The sequence below is a fragment of the Xenopus laevis genome, chromosome 9_10S, assembly GCF_017654675.1.
Source record: "Xenopus laevis strain J_2021 chromosome 9_10S, Xenopus_laevis_v10.1, whole genome shotgun sequence".
Lineage (NCBI taxonomy): Eukaryota > Metazoa > Chordata > Amphibia > Anura > Pipidae > Xenopus > Xenopus laevis.
In genome coordinates, this window is record NC_054388.1 from 32,945,553 (window position 1) to 32,964,098 (window position 18,546).

At 38.5% G+C, this 18,546-nt stretch overlaps 1 protein-coding gene across 1 annotated transcript; it reads left to right on the forward strand.

Moving 5' to 3' along the window:
• Positions 1–11,580: 11,580 nt before the first annotated feature.
• Positions 11,581–13,043, forward strand: LOC121398779 (chemokine-like receptor 1). The gene has a single exon (XM_041578081.1). The coding sequence runs from the start codon at positions 11,865–11,867 to the stop codon at positions 13,041–13,043; it is 1,179 nt and encodes a 392-aa protein (XP_041434015.1). The 5' UTR covers positions 11,581–11,864.
• Positions 13,044–18,546: the final 5,503 nt, after the last annotated feature.

Sequence of the window (18,546 nt, forward strand, 5' to 3'; positions counted from 1 at the left end):
ACAAGCAAAGTTACCATATTTTTCCCTCCCTACTCACAGCCTTACACAGAGATATAATCTTATGTGAGCATTTACTGCAAGAAGCACAATATGATAAACCCTATACAGCAATAAATTTAAACAAATAACAATCTTTTCCAATCCAAATCTACAGGGTATCTCAAGGATAATGTGCTATCTACTCTTCAATTTATTTGTGCAAAACTATGGCTGTACTTATTTATCCACATCAATTCTACCAATGTATATTACTGTGCAAATAATTTATATATTACTCTCCATCCCTAAACCATCATCCAATATCCAATAAAGTACATATTGTGCATACAGTATATTATAACACGTGACATGAACAAGTTCCCCACAAACATCTATTATCTATACATTGATCCTAATCCTGCCTGCACCTGTATGCAACAGAGTTAAGGGTCTTCTGCAGTAAAAAAAAACTTTATTGGAATCGACGTTTCGACCCTCACTGGGGTCTTTATCAAGATAACAAAACATAAGCCAAAATAACAAATTTATAACCTCACAGGTACGCTCCCCCTAGACAGGTGCTACCATCCGGTGTCCAACATCAAGCCACTTAATCCTGTATTCCTTGTTGAAGTTAGAAGTAAATACTGCCACCTAAAGGTGAAACACAAAAAAAATAACCAAAAACAAATGAGTAAAGATGTACATAAATATTCTTATATGTTAAAAATAATTATTAAGCTTCATCTAAAAAAGACAGATGTGAACAATATTCATTTAGGCCCCTTGGAGATCACGTGGGGGCTCATTTATTAACACTGGGCAAATTTGCCCATGGGCAGTTGCCTATAGCGACCAATCAGTGATTAGCTTTTTGAAGCCAACTGCAAGTAGAACAATGAATGCAGCAATTTGATTGGTTGCCATGGGTTACTGCCCGTGGGCAAATTTGCCCAGTTTTGATAAATGACCCCCAATTTGTGTCTAATTTTGAATCCAAAAGATTTCGGCAATGGTCACCCCCATGGCAAGAGTTAGGGATTGTGTCTATCCCCATAAAACGGAAGGTGGGTGGACGATGGCCTTTTTCTAAGTAATGTTTGTAAACGGGAATGTCAGTTTGTTTTGATCTGTGATTACCCATGTGTTCACGTATGGAATTCTGGGTTTTGCTCACATATGTTAATCCACAGGGACATGTTATGATATAAATCACATGTGTTGTAATACACATTTTCCTGTGTTTTATTTCAATCAATTTCCTTGTGTGTGGGTGACGGAAGTTTTTTCCAGTTAACGTGTTTCTGCACGTGGCGCAGCCTGCACATTTGTAGCAACCATCGTTGCTATGGTGTAACATTATAGCACTCCAGGGGGTCTGTTGGCATCAGGATATCTTTAAGATTCCTACCACGTTTATAACCCTATAGGGGTTTTTGTTTCAACATACTGGGGAGATTATTGTCACTTGCCAAAATCAGACAGTTTTTGCTTATAATGTTCCTAATCGTGGAGGAACCGGTGCTTTATTGGGAGGTATATTTGTCCACAGTAACAATATATTAACACATACAGCATACCCAATTATCATTCCCAGACCTATTAAACATAAAAACAAGGGTCAGCATACTGAGTACTTTGAAATGTAATTTTAATTCTTTAAGAGTAAATTCTTTAATTCTTTATTTTTAATTAAGATTTCCTTTTGAAAATTACACAAAGGAGAACGAAAGCTACGGAGGCATTTTATTGCCAATAGATTAGCTGCAATAGTGCAAGCTAGAATGCTATATTTATTCTGTAGAATGTTTTACCATACTTGAGTAAAAAGCTCTAGAAGCTCTCTGTTTGTTTAGGATAGCAGCTGCAGTATTAGCTTGGTGTGACATCACTTCCTGCCTGAGTCTCTCCCTGCTCACTTATAGCTCTGGGCTCAGATTACAGCAGAGAAGGGGGGGAAGAGGAGCAAACTGAGCATGCTCACGCCCAGGGCAATGAGGTTTAAGCTGAAGGCAGGAAGTCTGATACAGAAGCCCATGTGTACACAATAGAAGGAAAGAATTATGGTGTTTCTTTTGACAGCGGACTCAGAGCAGCATCACTTTGATGGTTTACTGGTGTAATTATATATACTTACTTAATTTTAGCCTATTCTTCTCTTTTAATGAGATTAATTACCAAAGTTGCTAATGCAGAATTGGACTGAGCCTGCTTGAACCCACCATAAACATGACATTTAGGGTCCACTTTATGCTCCATAAGGGTTTACTAGTATATTTAGGTGGAGATTTCTGATAGAGGTGGAGATTTCCTTTAAAAGTGGTAAAGCAGAGGATAGTGCCAGAAACCCATCTTGCATAAGATTAAAGGAAAACACTCTCCTTTTTACAGTTGGCATTATGTTGAAAAGATGCATACAAACTCCCTGAACTATTACTCAATTTGCCTTAGGCTCACAAAGTCATGCAACTTCTCTCCATCGTTGAAGTGGTGGATTCTGATGATAAGGCAGAGGGCCAAGGGTTGAATTGAAAATTCGAAATTTGAGTTTCACAGTCTTTTATGGTCAAAACGGTCAAATTAGACTATTCAAATTCGAGTTTTTAAAAAAAATGTTAACTCTATTTTCAAGATTTATCATACACTGGCCCTTTAAAAACTCAAATTTGACTATTCGCCACCTTAAACTTGCTGAATTGCTTTTTAAATCAATGGGAGATGTCCAGGGATCAATTTGGAGTTGTTTGCAGCCTTCCTGACATTCAAGTTTTTTTTGGAGAAAAAAACTCGAATCGAGTTTTTGAAATTCAAATCGAATTTGATTTGAGTTTTTGGGTTGATTCACTTCACGGACTTTGAGTTTTAAAAAAAACTCGCAAAAATTCGAAATTCGACCCTTGATAAATGTGCCTCCCTGGGGGGATTAACTAAAACTTGACTTTTTCTCACTGTATTAAAAAAAAAAAAAAATTAGACTAAACTCCCAAACCCGAATCCCCTTAATTTACCAATAAAAATGTGAAAAAATAGCTGCGAGAAAAAGACAAAACAAAATCATGCGCCAACTTTTTAAAATTTTCTGAAATATTTTGGATTATCGAACAAAAGCCAGCGCAAACACTTGAAACTATCAAGAATCCTGAAAATCAAGAAAAACATTTTGTAAAATTGTAAAAGGGACCATCTGTCATGTTCTACATGATTTTGACAGGTTAAGATGAAGTATTTTCGGATTTGGATTTTTAGTAGCTTCAGAGCATAATAAATCTAGGAAAAATTTTGTCCTCTAAAAATTCAAGATTTTCTCCTTTAAAATATTGACCAGATACATCTGAGGTTTAATAAATAGGCCCCTAACTAAATAGGCTTGTGTCAAAAAGTTTTCCTTTTGTTTTCCAAATTCCAAAATGGTTTTCATCTCAAATAGTTTATTTAATTTTCTCTCTCTGATTGAGTTTTGATCATGTGTTCGTTTTCCCAGGTTTGCAGGTGAGGGTGAGTTAAACATTCTTCTAACAGAGTTAACGTTCTCACACTAAACAATTATCTTCTTTGTCTGGTATGGTAATGCAATTACATCTTGGATACAATATTAATTTTGCCTCTAGCCATTAGTCTTTACTAGTTCCTTCTTTACTCAGATGCCAAGAGTGCTCAGTTCTTCAGTTTATTCCTCCATAATTGCATTGTGTAAACCATTCCAAGATCTATTCAGGGGAGGCAAAGCGGGAACACTGTACAGGTATGTGATCCAGTAACGTAACTTGGTGGGGGCGGGCCCTGGTGCGAGCCGTGCAGACGGGCCCGCCCCCACCCTCGTGTTCGCGATTATACCGACTCCACCCGGCTGCAGCGCGCACGATCTTCCGGGGGGGCCCTGCGGGGGTGCGGGCCCTGGCCCATTTGCACCCCCTGCTCCCCCGGTAGTTACGCCCCTGATGTGATCCATTATCTGGGAACCTGTTATCCAGAAGGATCCAAGTTGGGGAAGGCTGTCTCCAATAGACTCTATTATAATCAAAACATCCACATTTTTAAAAATGATTTCATTTTTCTCTGTAGTACCTTGCACTTAATCCAAACTAAATATATTTAATAAACCCAGCCTATTGAGTTTATTTAATGTTTACAGGATTTTCTAATAGACTCAAGGTATGAAGATCCAAATTATGGAAAGATCCATTATCATGAAAACCCCAGGTTCTGAGCATTCTGAATAACAGGTCCTATAACTGAAGGTTTTCTAATAGACTGAAGGTATGGAGATCCAAATTATGGAAAGATCCATTATCATGAAAACCCCAGGTCCTGAGCATTCTGAATAACAGGTCCTATAACTGAAGGTTTTCTAATAGACTGAAGGTATGGAGATCCAAATTATGGAAAGATCCATTATCATGAAAACCCCAGGTCCTGAGCATTCTGAATAACAGGTCCTATAACTGAAGGTTTTCTAATAGACTGAAGGTATGGAGATCCAAATTATGGAAAGATCCATTATCATGAGAACCCCAGGTCCTGAGCATTCTGAATAACAGGTCCTATAACTGAAGGTTTTCTAATAGACTGAAGGTATGGAGATCCAAATTATGGAAGGATCCATTATCATGAAAACCTCAGGTTCTGAGCATTCTGAATAACAGGTCCTATAACTGTACCAGAAAGCATGCACCACCAAGGAGGACCAGGCCACCTCTGCAAACTGAATGATGAAGCTGCACCTGCCTAAATACATCATATCAATATAATGTGTAGCAATAAGGCAAATAGGTCCTCTTTCTAAAATATCTTCACTTTAGAAGCATTTTAAAGGACCGACGTTAAGTACATAAACAATCTAATTGCATATATGTGCAGAGACAAAGGTTTGCCTGACAATATTTGATTTTAAAAACATTTTCAATATCAAAACAGAACCATTTTCAAGTGTTATTCCAGTTTGCTCCATGCCACATACATTTGTATATAATTGCTCATTTATACAATTATTGTGAAGGAATGGGTGGCTGTAGGTAGTCATTCAGGACAATGTAGGGTTTTAAGCAAAATATACACAAAAATCACACTTTTGAAAGCTCTGATGCCCTCCCACTAGCAATAGGAATTCTGAAAGAAATCTCATGCATATGTAGAGAGAAATGTGAGAAGAACATACCAACTATAAATATTTTATAAGCCATACTGTACAATATCAGAGTCATATTGTCCAGAAACATGAGTAAATGTGAGACACTGGGTAGATCTTCAAAAGCTCTAGGCCAAAGGATGGTGCACAGCCATTAAGGGTTAGCAAAAAAGTATAATGGGTTGGGTAAAATGATTACAAGGGGTTGGGGGGGGTCAAAAACAGATCAGCACTGTCCATGGGCCTTCAGTTTTCCAGGGCTAGCATTTTGAAGGACATACTGTTATTCAGGCATATTATATATCCAAAGCAGTTAAGGGCAGATATGCTATCATTTTGCCAACTTAAGCAAGTAGCTCAGACCCAGTGCCATTTATTTAATGCAATTATGTCTAGGCACTATTGTTGCTGACATGAATACAAAACACATCAGAAAATGCTGCTCTTACCTATGTTGTTCATTGTTGTTAAACACAAATATCATCTATTCATGCCAGAAAACACAATTTGCAAGTTTGAATTGGTCTCTTTACCTCCAATTATTTTGATTTCAGCCATGTAGGCTTGAAAAAATCCAGCCCTCTGTACCACAGAAGTCGGACATGGCTGTCCTAAATAATCCCTCCAAAGCTATGATTCATGTATAGTTAGATGGCACCTCAAGGTACCGTTATTTTAGCATTGGGTTGTTAGATCCTAGCTTATACCTGTTAGGTAGTGAAGACACAACACTAATTTTACCATAAGTGATCATGGCTTACACATACTTTACTGCCTTTTATTATAAAGTATAAGTGACACTTATCCTGGAATTGTCTTGTTTTTGGTTCTTGAACCTTATTTTCTGCCCTTTATTTTACAGAGTAGGTCACAATTCTCCAGTTTGGTTCCTCTTTCTTCCTACAGATTTATATGCAATCAGTTTGCTAAGCAGCTCCGTGCCAATCTTATAATACCCATTTTTCACCCTCGCCTCTCCCTGTGAGCACACACTCTGTGTGGCTGTGACAGTGAAAAAGACACGTTCTTTGGACTGCAAGGTAGGCAAATAGTGTGTGCTGGATAATAAAGGGATACTGCTGGACAAGCAAACTGGTTGTTCAGAATAATAGAATATCTTTGTTAAAAATACAGAAGGATTACAGTACATCCACAGATGGTTGTGCAGTGCATTCTCAGGTACCCAAGGGGTTAGAATTGGTCTAGACAAAACTACATCAGCTTTTCCCATGAAGTCTGAGAAAAGTAACAACCAGTAGAATGAGGAATTCTTTGATTAATTTGTCAATTACTCTAATAGTATATGTTGAATATATGTTATATATAATATTGCATTTAAACTTTTACTGTTATTTCTAGTAAGTTTTTAAGAAGTGATCATCAGTATTTACATTTTTGAGCTACAGTAAAGGCAGTATGAAATGTAGGTGTTGCTACCACCATGTAGTGGACTGCTCCATTACCTAATTCTATTCCATCTCACCCTCTTTCATCTGAATAAGAATGACTATTGCATTTCCATCGTGTTCTGATCATGGATACTCTCATAAAATACTCTCCAAATCGATACAGGAATGGGATCCATTCTCCAGAAACCGGTTATCCAGAAAAACTCCGAATTACAGAAAGACCATCTCCCATAGACTCCATTTCATCCAAATAATCCAAGTATTTTAAAATGATTTCCTTTTTACTCTGTAATAATAAAACAGCACTTTGTACTGAATCCAAACTAAAATATAATGAATCCTTATTGGAGGCAAATCCAGTCTATTGGATATATTTAATGTTTCAATGATTTACTAGTAGACATGGTATGGAGATCCAAATTACGTAAAGATCTAATATCTTGACAATCCCAGGTACTAAGCATTCTGGATAACAGGTCCCATACCTGTATGCCAATGAAATTCAGTCCCATTGCCCTTGCAACACAAAGCGATGAACTATACTTGTGTTCTGGTTTTAGTTACGGAGAACAGTGAGTTGCAGTAAGCAGAGAAAAACCACATAGGTAAGTATTATAGATTCTAAAAATGTAAGTAGAGTGGGATGGTTTATAACGTATATTGTATGCAGTGCAATGTGTTCTGTAGTATAACAACCCATTCAAAAATAACTTATTAAATTGTGCCATTTTAAACAGAGCAATAACTGTCTAAACATGCGTGGGAGTGTGCCGTTATCTACAGAGACCAACATTTCCCTTGGTGATGAATTAGTCTTTAGGCTAAAATCAGCTTGAAAGCAGTTAGCTATAATAATAATAATAATAATTATAGATATTATTGGGTAGATTTTTTCAACCACATTAATGTAAACAAAGCTGAAATGTAGCCAGAAACATTCATCGGCCATCTAATAGCAGTTGGCTTATTTAATAAATGGTCTTAAATTGGATTACTAGATGTAGACAAATGTAAGACTCTTTATTATGGATCCCCTTAACTATGTCCACTGAAAAATATAAGGCGTTAATTTGCCAACTATCTTTACACTGCTACAAGCAATACCTATGGGTACTTTATCACTTATTTTATCTAATAATCTTACACCTTAGAAATGAATGCATTTGCTCAAAGCAGTCGGAAACATTTAGGGGGTTATTTACGAATATCTGTAAATTTCTTGTTATTTTCTTAAAGGCATCTCGACCATACTCCGATCCACATTTTTACCGTTTTAATCAATAAATTAACTCTAAAAAATCTGGTGCTGGAAAAGACAATCATATGTTTTTTTGGGATTTGTCGCCCAAAATACTCCGATTTTTTTGGATTATCACCCTAAAACTACAAATTATTCGGATTTTCGCACAAAACCCAGCACAGATCATGATATCTTCCAATTTTAAATGAGACATCTGCCATTGACTTCTACTTTTTTATTCAGACTTTTAGCATTTTTGGGGTTTAATAAAGACAAAAAATCTAGGGTTTTTTTCTATGAAAAAATTGTGTTTTTCCCCTTTAAAACTCTGACCAGAAAATATCGGACTTTACTAAATAAACCCCTAAGTCTAACTGGCAACATGTATCTGCTTTGAGACCTTAAACATTTTTCTGACAGTCACAAAAGTGTTAATTAAATAGATTTCATTTTAATTAAGTTAATTAAATAAACTGAATCTTGATCTAATTAATCACCCCCCCCCATATTTTTATTATTAAGAATATCATTTCAATAGAGGAAAAATAATATAAACCATTTTCTTGGTTTGTGTGGCCACCGCATGAAAGTCTGCCTGCTGTGTATGCTTACCATATGGAAGATTTTAAAGGTATCACTACAAAGATTAACTGGCCCCTGCATTGTTTAAACCTCAAATTCAGACTAATCCCCTGTTTTGTTCACACCTGTGATCCTCCTGCATTGTTCACACTTGTGACACCTCTATTGTTTATATCCTAAAGACCGGTACTGTTCACACCTGAGACCCTCCTGCTTCTGCTCTATTCTGCCTTCCCTATGCTACCTGTGTGTGCCATACTCTGCTTGCCCAGTGCTGCTTAAGTGTGCCATACTTTGCTTTCCCAGTGCTTCCTGGGTGTACCATAATCTGCTTACTCAGTGCTGCTTGTGTGTGCCATTCTCCGCTTGCCCAGTGCTGCTTGAGTGTGCCATTCTCTGATTTTCCAGTGCTGCTTATGTGTGCCATTCTCTGCTTGCCCAGTGCTGCTTGAGTGTGCCATTCTCTGATTTTCCAGTGCTGCTTGTGTGTGTCATTCTCTGCTTGCCCAGTGCTGCTTGAGTGTGCCATTCTCTGATTTTCCAGTGCTGCTTGTGTGTGTCATTCTCTGCTTGCCCAGTGCTGCTTGTGTGTGCCATTTTCTGCTTGCCCTATGCTACCTGTGGAATGTAAGCCTGGTAGGGGTTTGTTAGCATCTGGAAATTGTTATTAAGGGCCCCTAAGGTGTTTAATCATGTATTAGGGGGTTGTTGTATTATCCACAGGGGAGGATGAGGCATATGGATTTAAGGGTATGTTTTATCATGACTTCAATTTTTCACATATGAGTGATGAGGGATATCCCTGTAGTGAGCAGCAATGATTTTTTTTTTCTTTGTGTTACCACCGTTAATGTGGATATGATCTTAAAAGTTCTTGTGGTAACATTGGTGTGGTTTACAGTGGGTGTGGTTTAAAAGGGGGAGTGGTCAACACTGACTTCCATTATCAGCCCTCCACCACATAGGCCAGAAAAATGTCGGCCCTCGGTACCACAGATGTTGGACAGCACTGAGTTACAGTATATGAGTTGTCATTTGAATGACAAAATTAAAATATAGTTACAGTAAATGAGTTGGCATTTGAGTGACTATAATAAAATATATTTATAAGATTTTTTAATATATTAATTGACATTGATTCTTACAATTCTACACTTGCTGTTTTTATAAGATATTAATGCTTTAAAAAGTATACTTTATTAATGTTAATAATTAATCCTATGTTATTTTTTTACCCTATGTCCTCTCAACCTGCCATTACTCATCCTTGTTTTTAAAACCCACACAAGTCATAGCACATTTTTATTGTCCTCCTTACTGTGAACACAGTGTTTAAACCCAGAGGCCAAAGAGCCAGCCTAGTTCTCTAACATGCAATTTAGAACTTTTCTTTGTGATTTATATTTATATTACTGGGGTATTGAGCTCCTTTTATTAGTGACTTGGTTCAATGTCTAGATACATCATATTTTTGCTTTTTCCACAACAATCTTTTTATTATTATAGGAGAACCCCAGCCAAATAATAAACACAATAATGAAAATTCACTGTATTTCAAAGCAGCCTTCCAATAAAGGGAAGGTGATCTGTTATCTTGAAACCCATTATCCAGAAAGATCTGAATTACAGGAAGATCATCTCCCACAGACTCCATTTTATCCAAATAAATCACATTTTTAAAAAATTATTTCCTTTTTCACTGTAACCATAAAACAGTACCTTACTTGATCAAAACTAAGGTATACTTAATCTTTATTGGAGACAAAACAAGCCTATTGGGTTTCTGTTTATATTATTTTTTAGTAGACTTTTTTTGAAAAATATGGAAAGATCCCTTATCCAGAAAATTCCAGCTCCTGAGCATTCTAGATAATAGTACCATACCTGTATGTATTCATTACAAATGTGTAGTGATGGGTGAATTTATTCGCCAAGCGAGAATATGCGGCGAATCTCCGCGTTTCGCCGCCGGCGAAAAATTTGCAAAATTGTCGCCAGCTTCAAAATTGTCAAAATTCGCGTTTCACAAATTTTTCGCCGTTTTGAGATTTTTTCACAGGAAATTTGCAAATTTTTCAGCGTAGCTAAATTCGCCCATCACTACAAATGTGTGACATTTGCTACATTGTTTCCAGATTCAGAAACGGCAGGGAAGGAATTAGCATGGCCAGATACTTGTTTCAACAGCAACTGTTTTCATTAATTTTCTTTCATTAGTTAATAGTTTTTCCCATTATTTGGGTTAGTGATTATTTGGATTAGTTAGTGCTCATTTTTTTCGTTTCTATTGCACAAGAAAATAGAGGAACTTTATTGAAACAAATAAACAATCTTGTTGGTAACTGGCCATTTTGCAAGAGCTTGAGCAAACAAAACAGTCAATTTACAAGGTAGAAGAGCTAAGTTGCATTTAGTTGACACAATGTTGGTTCCTCTTATTGTGTTGAGCCAGAATAAGTTTGAGATCCTTCCCTATCCATTAATAATATTAATCGTAGTTATGGAAACATCGTCTTCCTTGGACTTGAATAAACTGCAGCATACTATTGTTAAAAAATATATTTGTATATGCTGCATAAGAGTTTAGTTGGACAAACACTATAACCTAAGCCAGCAAAAAGCCCAATTTTCATCATCTTGTGGGTATATGTTTCATTAGTCACATCATCTCAATAGAAGCATTTAAGTGACTCAACTCCCTCTGTGAAGGACTTTGGGTTGGGTCACAGTTCCACTTGCAGAATTTGGTTTTGGGCAAATACAAGTTTTAAAGAATGGCTTAATTGCACAAAAGTAGTTGATCGCATTCTCATCTATTTAAAAACCATCTCTTCATCTCTTTAAAACAAGAAAAAAATATCATTATAAAGAAACGAGGCCATGTCTGGACACCATGATCTTTTTAAAAGGAAAATATAGTTATATGAGTTTGTGCCTTTTTGAGAGAGTTTAATGTATATCTGTAAAAAAAAGGGAGGTGTGTCATTGGAGAAAACATATGTACTTGCATGAGATTGGTGATGTGCATAACAGAGTGCACACATTTGTGTTAGACTGCCAGTAGGTGAGTGAATGTGTGTGTCAACAGGACAGCTGTATGTGAAATCAGGTTTACACTTGTTTTTCCAAAGTGCTAGTGTAGTTGGTTGTATTTTTTCTGGTGCCCCATAATGATGCAGAGAATGATAAAGTGGGGAGCTAAATTTAATACTGTTAATTCCAACAACCTTATAGTACTCCAAAGTCTCTATTCTACATTTCTTCACAAAATAGTCTATAAAATTGCTTATCAATGTTAATTTAAAAATTTCCTTCCCTCCTCAGTTTCCTCCTCAGTTTCTTCTGTTTTATTAATGGGTAACTCATCTAAACGGTGATAACAGCCACTGTAGCAAAGGACCTTTTAGCCACCGTAACTCCTCTTTTAAAGCTTTACAAATGTTTTAGGATTGTCCTAATGTACAATGACCAAAGCTATTAATTCAAGATTATTTGAAAATTATAAAGTCTTAATTTTCAGATTCTCCCAATGGACGAAGCACTGCTCTCTGAAAATCTTTGTTACTACTTCTGGGACCGATATAACAATCAAAAAAACAACTTTCAAGACACAGAAGGCATCAGTGACCAATCACCAATTGCTGAATATGTATTGTTTGTGATGTCTATTCTAATCTGTGTCATTGGTTTGACTGGCAATGTTATAGTCATCTGTGTTATTGGATTTATTGTGAAGACCCATAAATGCAAAATCTGGTTTCTGAACTTGGCCTTTGCCAATTTTGTATTTCTCCTGTGCATGCCACTTGATGCTATTAGTGAATTTACAGGGAATTGGATCTTTGGATTGGTTCTATGTAAAACGTACAATTTTCTCTACACATGCAACAAATACTCCAGCGTTTTCATCATTACAGCGCTGAACATTGAACGTGTCCTGTCTGTGGCTAAACCAATATGGCATCTAAGGGTCTTCTCTCGACGCATTTGCTTCTGGATCTGTTCAGTCATTTGGTCAGTAACAGTGATCTTTAGTTTTCCTTTAATATTATATAGCAGTATCTCTTCTGATGATGATGGAAAGAATGAGTGCAGATGGTATGATTTCAGGAGCAGTCTACAAAATACTAGTAAAGAAGTATATGATATGGCTTCTGGGGGATACAGCACAGCATCAGAATCTTATAACCTCAATTATGAATATGAGTGGCTGCCACATAGCCGTGAGCAATGCAAAGACAGCAGTTGCTGTTATAGTGCAGAGATGAATGAATGGTGGATTTACCTTATCTTTTTAGCAAAGTCTGTTATTATCCCATTAATTCTATTTGGCTGCTTTATTCCTCTGTGCATTATTGTGTTTTCCAACCTCACTATTGCCATAATAATAAGTAAATCCCAAACAGTTAAACCTCCTCGATTGTACAAAATTGTAATTACAGTGGTCCTGCTTTATTTCCTTACCTGGATTCCAAATGTCATAGGTCTGATTATTTTGATCAAAGCCATTTTCAGCATGGATTTCCTACTGTTTATTAAAATTGGTACTTATTTGCCTCTGCTGGAAATTATATCTGATTCCAACTGTTGCCTCAGTCCCCTAATTTATGTTTTAGTGGACCAAAGGGTCCAAAATGTGCTCACATGTTCCAAGACAACAGTCACACGTCCACATGTGACAACAGAGAACTTAAAGTTAAGTTCATAGTCTGAACAAAGACATTTTAAATTATGAGGATCCCAAAAGCTTGTTTATTTTCATCAAAGATGAATATCTCTGCCAGTACATGCTAATATAGTATCCATAATGTGCTAAACTATTTTTCTCTTTTCAAGAAGAGACTCTAAAATATGTGCTAATAAAGGAAGGGGTGTCTTCTGGCATTTCAGGCTGATATAATATTCGTAATATATAAGTATATTTTTTGGGCAAATGGTACACGTTTTAATTCTATTACAAATCCCAAATATTACTATAAAGTATTTCAGTTATTTGCCATTTAACTTACTCTATTTGAGACTAGTGTAAACCCCCATTGCTTGTGGTTGGCTATAACTTTTCATATGACCCCTTGAAGTGTTTCGGTAGTGTCATCATGCATTTACAAGCAGCCAACAAGGAGTGAGTTGTGTTATGATATCCCTGAGGACATAGCCAGATAAAATGGATATTAATGGAGAAACAAATCCCTTATTAAAAAAACCCTACCCCCTACTCCACATAGACCCCCTCCCTCCTCACCCCCAGCCTAGCTGCTACCCCAGGCAAATGTCCCTAACTTTTTACTTACCCCTCGGTGCAGATTTAGGGATTGGATTTCCAACAGCCATCATCCAGGTCTTCGTGTCTTTCCCTCCATTTCATGCGCAGTAGTCACAAATCAGAAAATTGCTCCAACTGCGCATGCGCCGCTCCTCCGGTCTCATTCTCAGATTACTGAAGACCCGGAAGATGGCTGCTGTGAACTCCGATCCCTGAATCTGCACTGAGGGGTAAGTGGAAAGTTAGGGGCAATTGCCTGGGGTAGCAGTTAGGCTGGGGGCGGGGAGGAGGGAGGGGGGTCTATGTGGGGTGGGGGTAGGGTTTTTTTTTTTAACAAGCCTCAAATATTTGTGGTTGAGTTTTTCAGGGAATTGGAATTTCAGCAATCCAATTTACCCTAACAATCAGGCAGTGGCTTCAGTGAGAGGATGGAGAATGACTAAGAGAGATCCCGACATAGAAAAAAGTATTAACAAGTAAAGTAACAATAACGATAAAATTAAAACCCACAGAGCAATGGTTTTCTGGCTGCCTGGGTTAATCACCCCCATTTGAAACCAGCCCCCTCAATTATTTATTTGTTTAGATCATTTGTCTGTCTTTTGTGCCAATTCATTTTTGAATGTACCTGGATTAAAAGTGGCTCACTTTGTTGTCTATTTCCTTTCCTTACAAGTGCAAGAATTACTCCGTCTTTAAATGTGCTGTCTTCTTAAACATGCCTTAACTGCCTAATATTAAGAAAATAGAGAGAGACTGCAGCATTAGTTGGTGTGATTGTAATATTGCCTCAAATCGATATGTTTTATTAATAAGGTATCAACACAAAAAAATGGCAACGAAACAATGAATTTAATAGTCCATGAGATGCAGATGTTTTCGTCTAAAAAGGTACAAATACTGTACATCAAAGCACTGGCTTTAGAACAATATTACTGCAACAAGAATTTCTTTATATGGCTTTTACAACCCCAGCTGCCTAGGGGGTTGAAAAGAAATGTAATTATCTGTTTTTCTGTAATTGTTCTTTTTGACATTAATGCATTCATTATTTTTTTTGTAGATTAATTCTCTCCATTTTGTCTAGGGACATGTTGTATTCTATTCATAAACATTCACAACATTGTTTAAGAAATAGAGCTGTTATTGACGCTGTTGGCCTACTATAATTGTGCCATTGCCGCTAGTAATAACGGATTCATCATTTTTACCCTCCTATCCCTGCTGCCTTTATAAAAGGCATTCAGTTTCTAGCTATTAAAGCATTTTAGTTCCCATAAGATGATTATGTGAGATTTCTTGATTTGTTTGTTATATTTATAGCATGTTATCATAACGTGTGCTTTTATCTGATACAGCTCAACTGTTTCTGAAAGATGAAAGATGATAGCTGTTATGTTTTGGGCAGCTGAGGATGAGTAAGAGGATAACAGTGCTCATTGTCACATGGTGACAAAGTGCAATTAAGACTGGTCGATGCTGAGAGTCAGCAAGAAGACAATACATTACACCTCAGTTCTTGTCAAAAATAAGCACAATAAAGAGTATTTTGTTGAAAAGGTAAAACTGGAAAACAATTATTCCAAGAGGAGGTTATTGCAGTTTTCAAGTGCCCAATATCCATGGGCACTTCAGGGGCTGCTGCCACCTAAGGCAGCAGCTCCGATTCCGCCCCCATCCTGCTCCGCTCTTCTAACTTCTGGCATTGAAGCGGGTTGAGGGGGTTGAGGGGGGCCACCCCTGGTAACTGGCAGCTCCGTGCCAATATATTTGAATACGTGTGAAAATCGTTCCAAATGAATTCCAGTCATGAAGCTTGGGACTGTATTTAATCCTTTTTTGACCAAATAACACTGACTGAGAATCCATACAGCTGTATGATTGTCTTCTTGGTGATTGGTGCCAAAATGCACAAGTAAAGGGAAAATGTTTGTGTAAGTACCTTTTATGAATCGATTAATCATCATCAATTGATGCAATCATTGCAACCATTTTTGCTCAATCACAGCTATGGTCGCCGTCATAAGGGCTCTTACAGACGAGCGTTTGAAGCTGCGCTCCCCTGCGTTCCGTTTTTATGCGTTCAGCCGCAGGGGAGCTCAGGAGTAGACGCATTCAGTTTTTTCAATGGGGCTGTACTCACACAGACGCATGTATGCGCCGAACGCAGGTTGAGACGCAACATGCTGCATTTTTCTGCTTTTGGCGTCTGCATGTGACTGTGTGAGTATAGCCCCATTGAAAAAAACTGAATGCGTCTACTCCTGCTCTCCCCTGCGGCTTAACGCAGAAAAACGGAATGCAGGGGAGCGCAGCTTCAAAAGCTTGTCTGTAAGCTTTTGAAGCTGCAAAAGCAGCTCCAGCCTCTTCCAAGCCAAACAAACATACTTTACTTCACTCATTAACTCCCTTTCTAAAAAACCAGCACAACTTTTCTCCACCTTTAACACTCTCCTTTCCCCTTCTCCACCCCCTCCATGCACATCTGTCTCTGCTCAAGATATTGCTGAGCACTTCAAAAACAAAATTGACACTATCAGAAGGGACATTACACTACTCAACCCCCCTAGACTTCCACCACCCTCCCTCCACACTCCCCAGTCCCTCCTGTGCTCCTTCACCCCTGTCACTGATGAGGAAGTCTCAAAGCTTCTGGCCTCTTCTCACCTTACCACCTGCCCGCTTGATCCAATTCCCTCAAAACTTCTCCGCAATACCAATCCGTGTCTAATCAAAGCCTTAACTCACCTATTTAATCTTTCCCTCTCAACTGGACTGTTTCCTTCTCAACTAAAACATGCTCTTGTCACCCCCATTCTGAAAAAACCCTCTCTTGATCCCTCCAATCTTAACAACCTCCGACCTATCTCTCTGCTACCTTTCATCTCTAAACTACTTGAGCGCCTAGTCTACAACCGACTTACCTCATTCCTCTCTGACAATAACCTGCTGGACCCCCTACAATCTGGTTTTAAGCCACAACACTCCACGGAAACTGCCCTGACTCGACTGACTAATGACCTTTTAACCGCTAAAGCCAACAATCACTTCTCACTACTAATACTGCTTGATCTCTCAGCCGCATTTGACACTGTAGATCACCCTCTCCTCCTCCAGTCCCTCCAGTCACTTGGCCTTCGTGACACAGCCCTGTCCTGGTTCTCTTCTTACATCACCAATCGTTCCTTCAGTGTCTCCTACAATGGAGTAGCACCTTCTCCCCTACCTCTTTCTGTTGGAGTTCCCCAAGGCTCTGTCCTGGGACCATTACTATTCTCCCTCTATACTTCCTCCCTTGGCAAATTAATAAATTCTTATGGTTTCCACTACCACCTCTATGCTGACGATACTCAGATCTATCTCTCATCTCCTGATCTCAACCCAGAACTCCTAACTCGCGTCTCCTCCTGCCTGTCCGCTATCTCTACCTGGATGTCACAACGCTACCTTAAATTAAACCTCTCTAAAACTGAAATGGTTCTCTTTCCTCCAACTAACACCAGTAGCATCCCCGAAGTATCCATCATAGTTAACAATTCCACTATCACCCCCTCTCCCCAGGCCCGGTGCCTTGGGGTTATCCTAGATTCTGCCCTGTCATTCACTCCTCATATCCAGTCACTTATTAAATCTTGTCACTTCCACCTAAAGAACATATCCAAAATACGATCATTTATCACCCAAGACGCTGCCAAAATTCTTATTCACTCTCTCATCATATCGCGTCTAGACTACTGTAACTCTCTTTTAATTGGCCTACCCCTCCAGAGACTGTCACCTCTCCAGTCCATAATGAACACTGCTGCGAGGCTCATACACCTCAGCAACCGCTCCTCCTCTGCCTCGCCATTCTGTCAATCCCTGCACTGGCTTCCGTTACCTTTCAGAATCAAATTCAAATTAATGACACTGACTTTCAAAGCACTTCATAACTCTGCCCCACCCTACATCTCTGAACTCATCTCTATATACTCACCCACTCGCTTACTACGCTCCTCTACTGACCTGCTACTCAACTCTTCTCTCATTACCTCCTCACATGCTCGCATTCAAGACTTTGCAAGGGCTGCACCCCTCCTCTGGAACGCTCTCCCACGGTCTGTCCGACTTTCTCCCAACCTTTCTACTTTCAAGAAATCTCTGAAAACGCACTTCTTTCGAGAAGCCTACCCTCACTCTGCTTAACTACCAAACGCAATACCACATTTCTCACCCACTCAATTCGATCTTGCCCACTCCCACACCTTGTGTATTACTCCCTTCCCTTTAGACTGTATGCCTATGCATAGGGCCTTCCTCACCTTCTTGTACCTGTATTGATTGTGATGTTTGTTACTCCATATATTCTATGTATGTAATTCATGTGATGTAGTTGTATAATCACATTTACTTTACAGTGCTACGCAATATGTTGGCGCTATATAAATACATGTTAATAATAATAATAATAAAATAAGAGCCCTTAATGAGCCCTACTGTTTTAACACTCTTAATTTGTGTTGTAAAATGTCAGGTATTGCTGGAATTCAAGCCAGGGACATTTGGGTTTCTGGCTAAATACCTTAACCATTTGGCCAGGTGAGCAGCCTGTAGGGTTGCTCCCTATGTGTTACCTGGCCTCTGCAGTCCCAGCCCAGCTGCTGCCTAGTTGCAATCAGTCAATGAGGGCTGACTCTTCCCTATTTAAGGGCAGCACTTAGAACACTCCTTGCCAGAGCATTATATTGTTTCTCCCTAGTACTGCAGCAGCGCCCCTAACTAGGTAGTTCTAGCTCTTGCCCCTTTTCCCCTTATTATCCCTCCTTGCCTTTGTCTGCCTGTCCTTGTCTAGTCTTGTCCTGCTTTACCCTATCTTGTACCTTCCCAGCCTTGACCTGACCCTGCCTTGCTTGTTCCTGATTCTTGCTTTCTGAACCTACCTAGTACTCCTCTCTTGCTATCCCGCTCC

What these genes read in the sequence shown, in the direction of transcription:
- LOC121398779 (XM_041578081.1), top strand. Translation starts at nt 11,865, where the DNA reads ATGGACGAAGCACTGCTCTCTGAAAATCTTTGTTACTACTTCTGGGAC.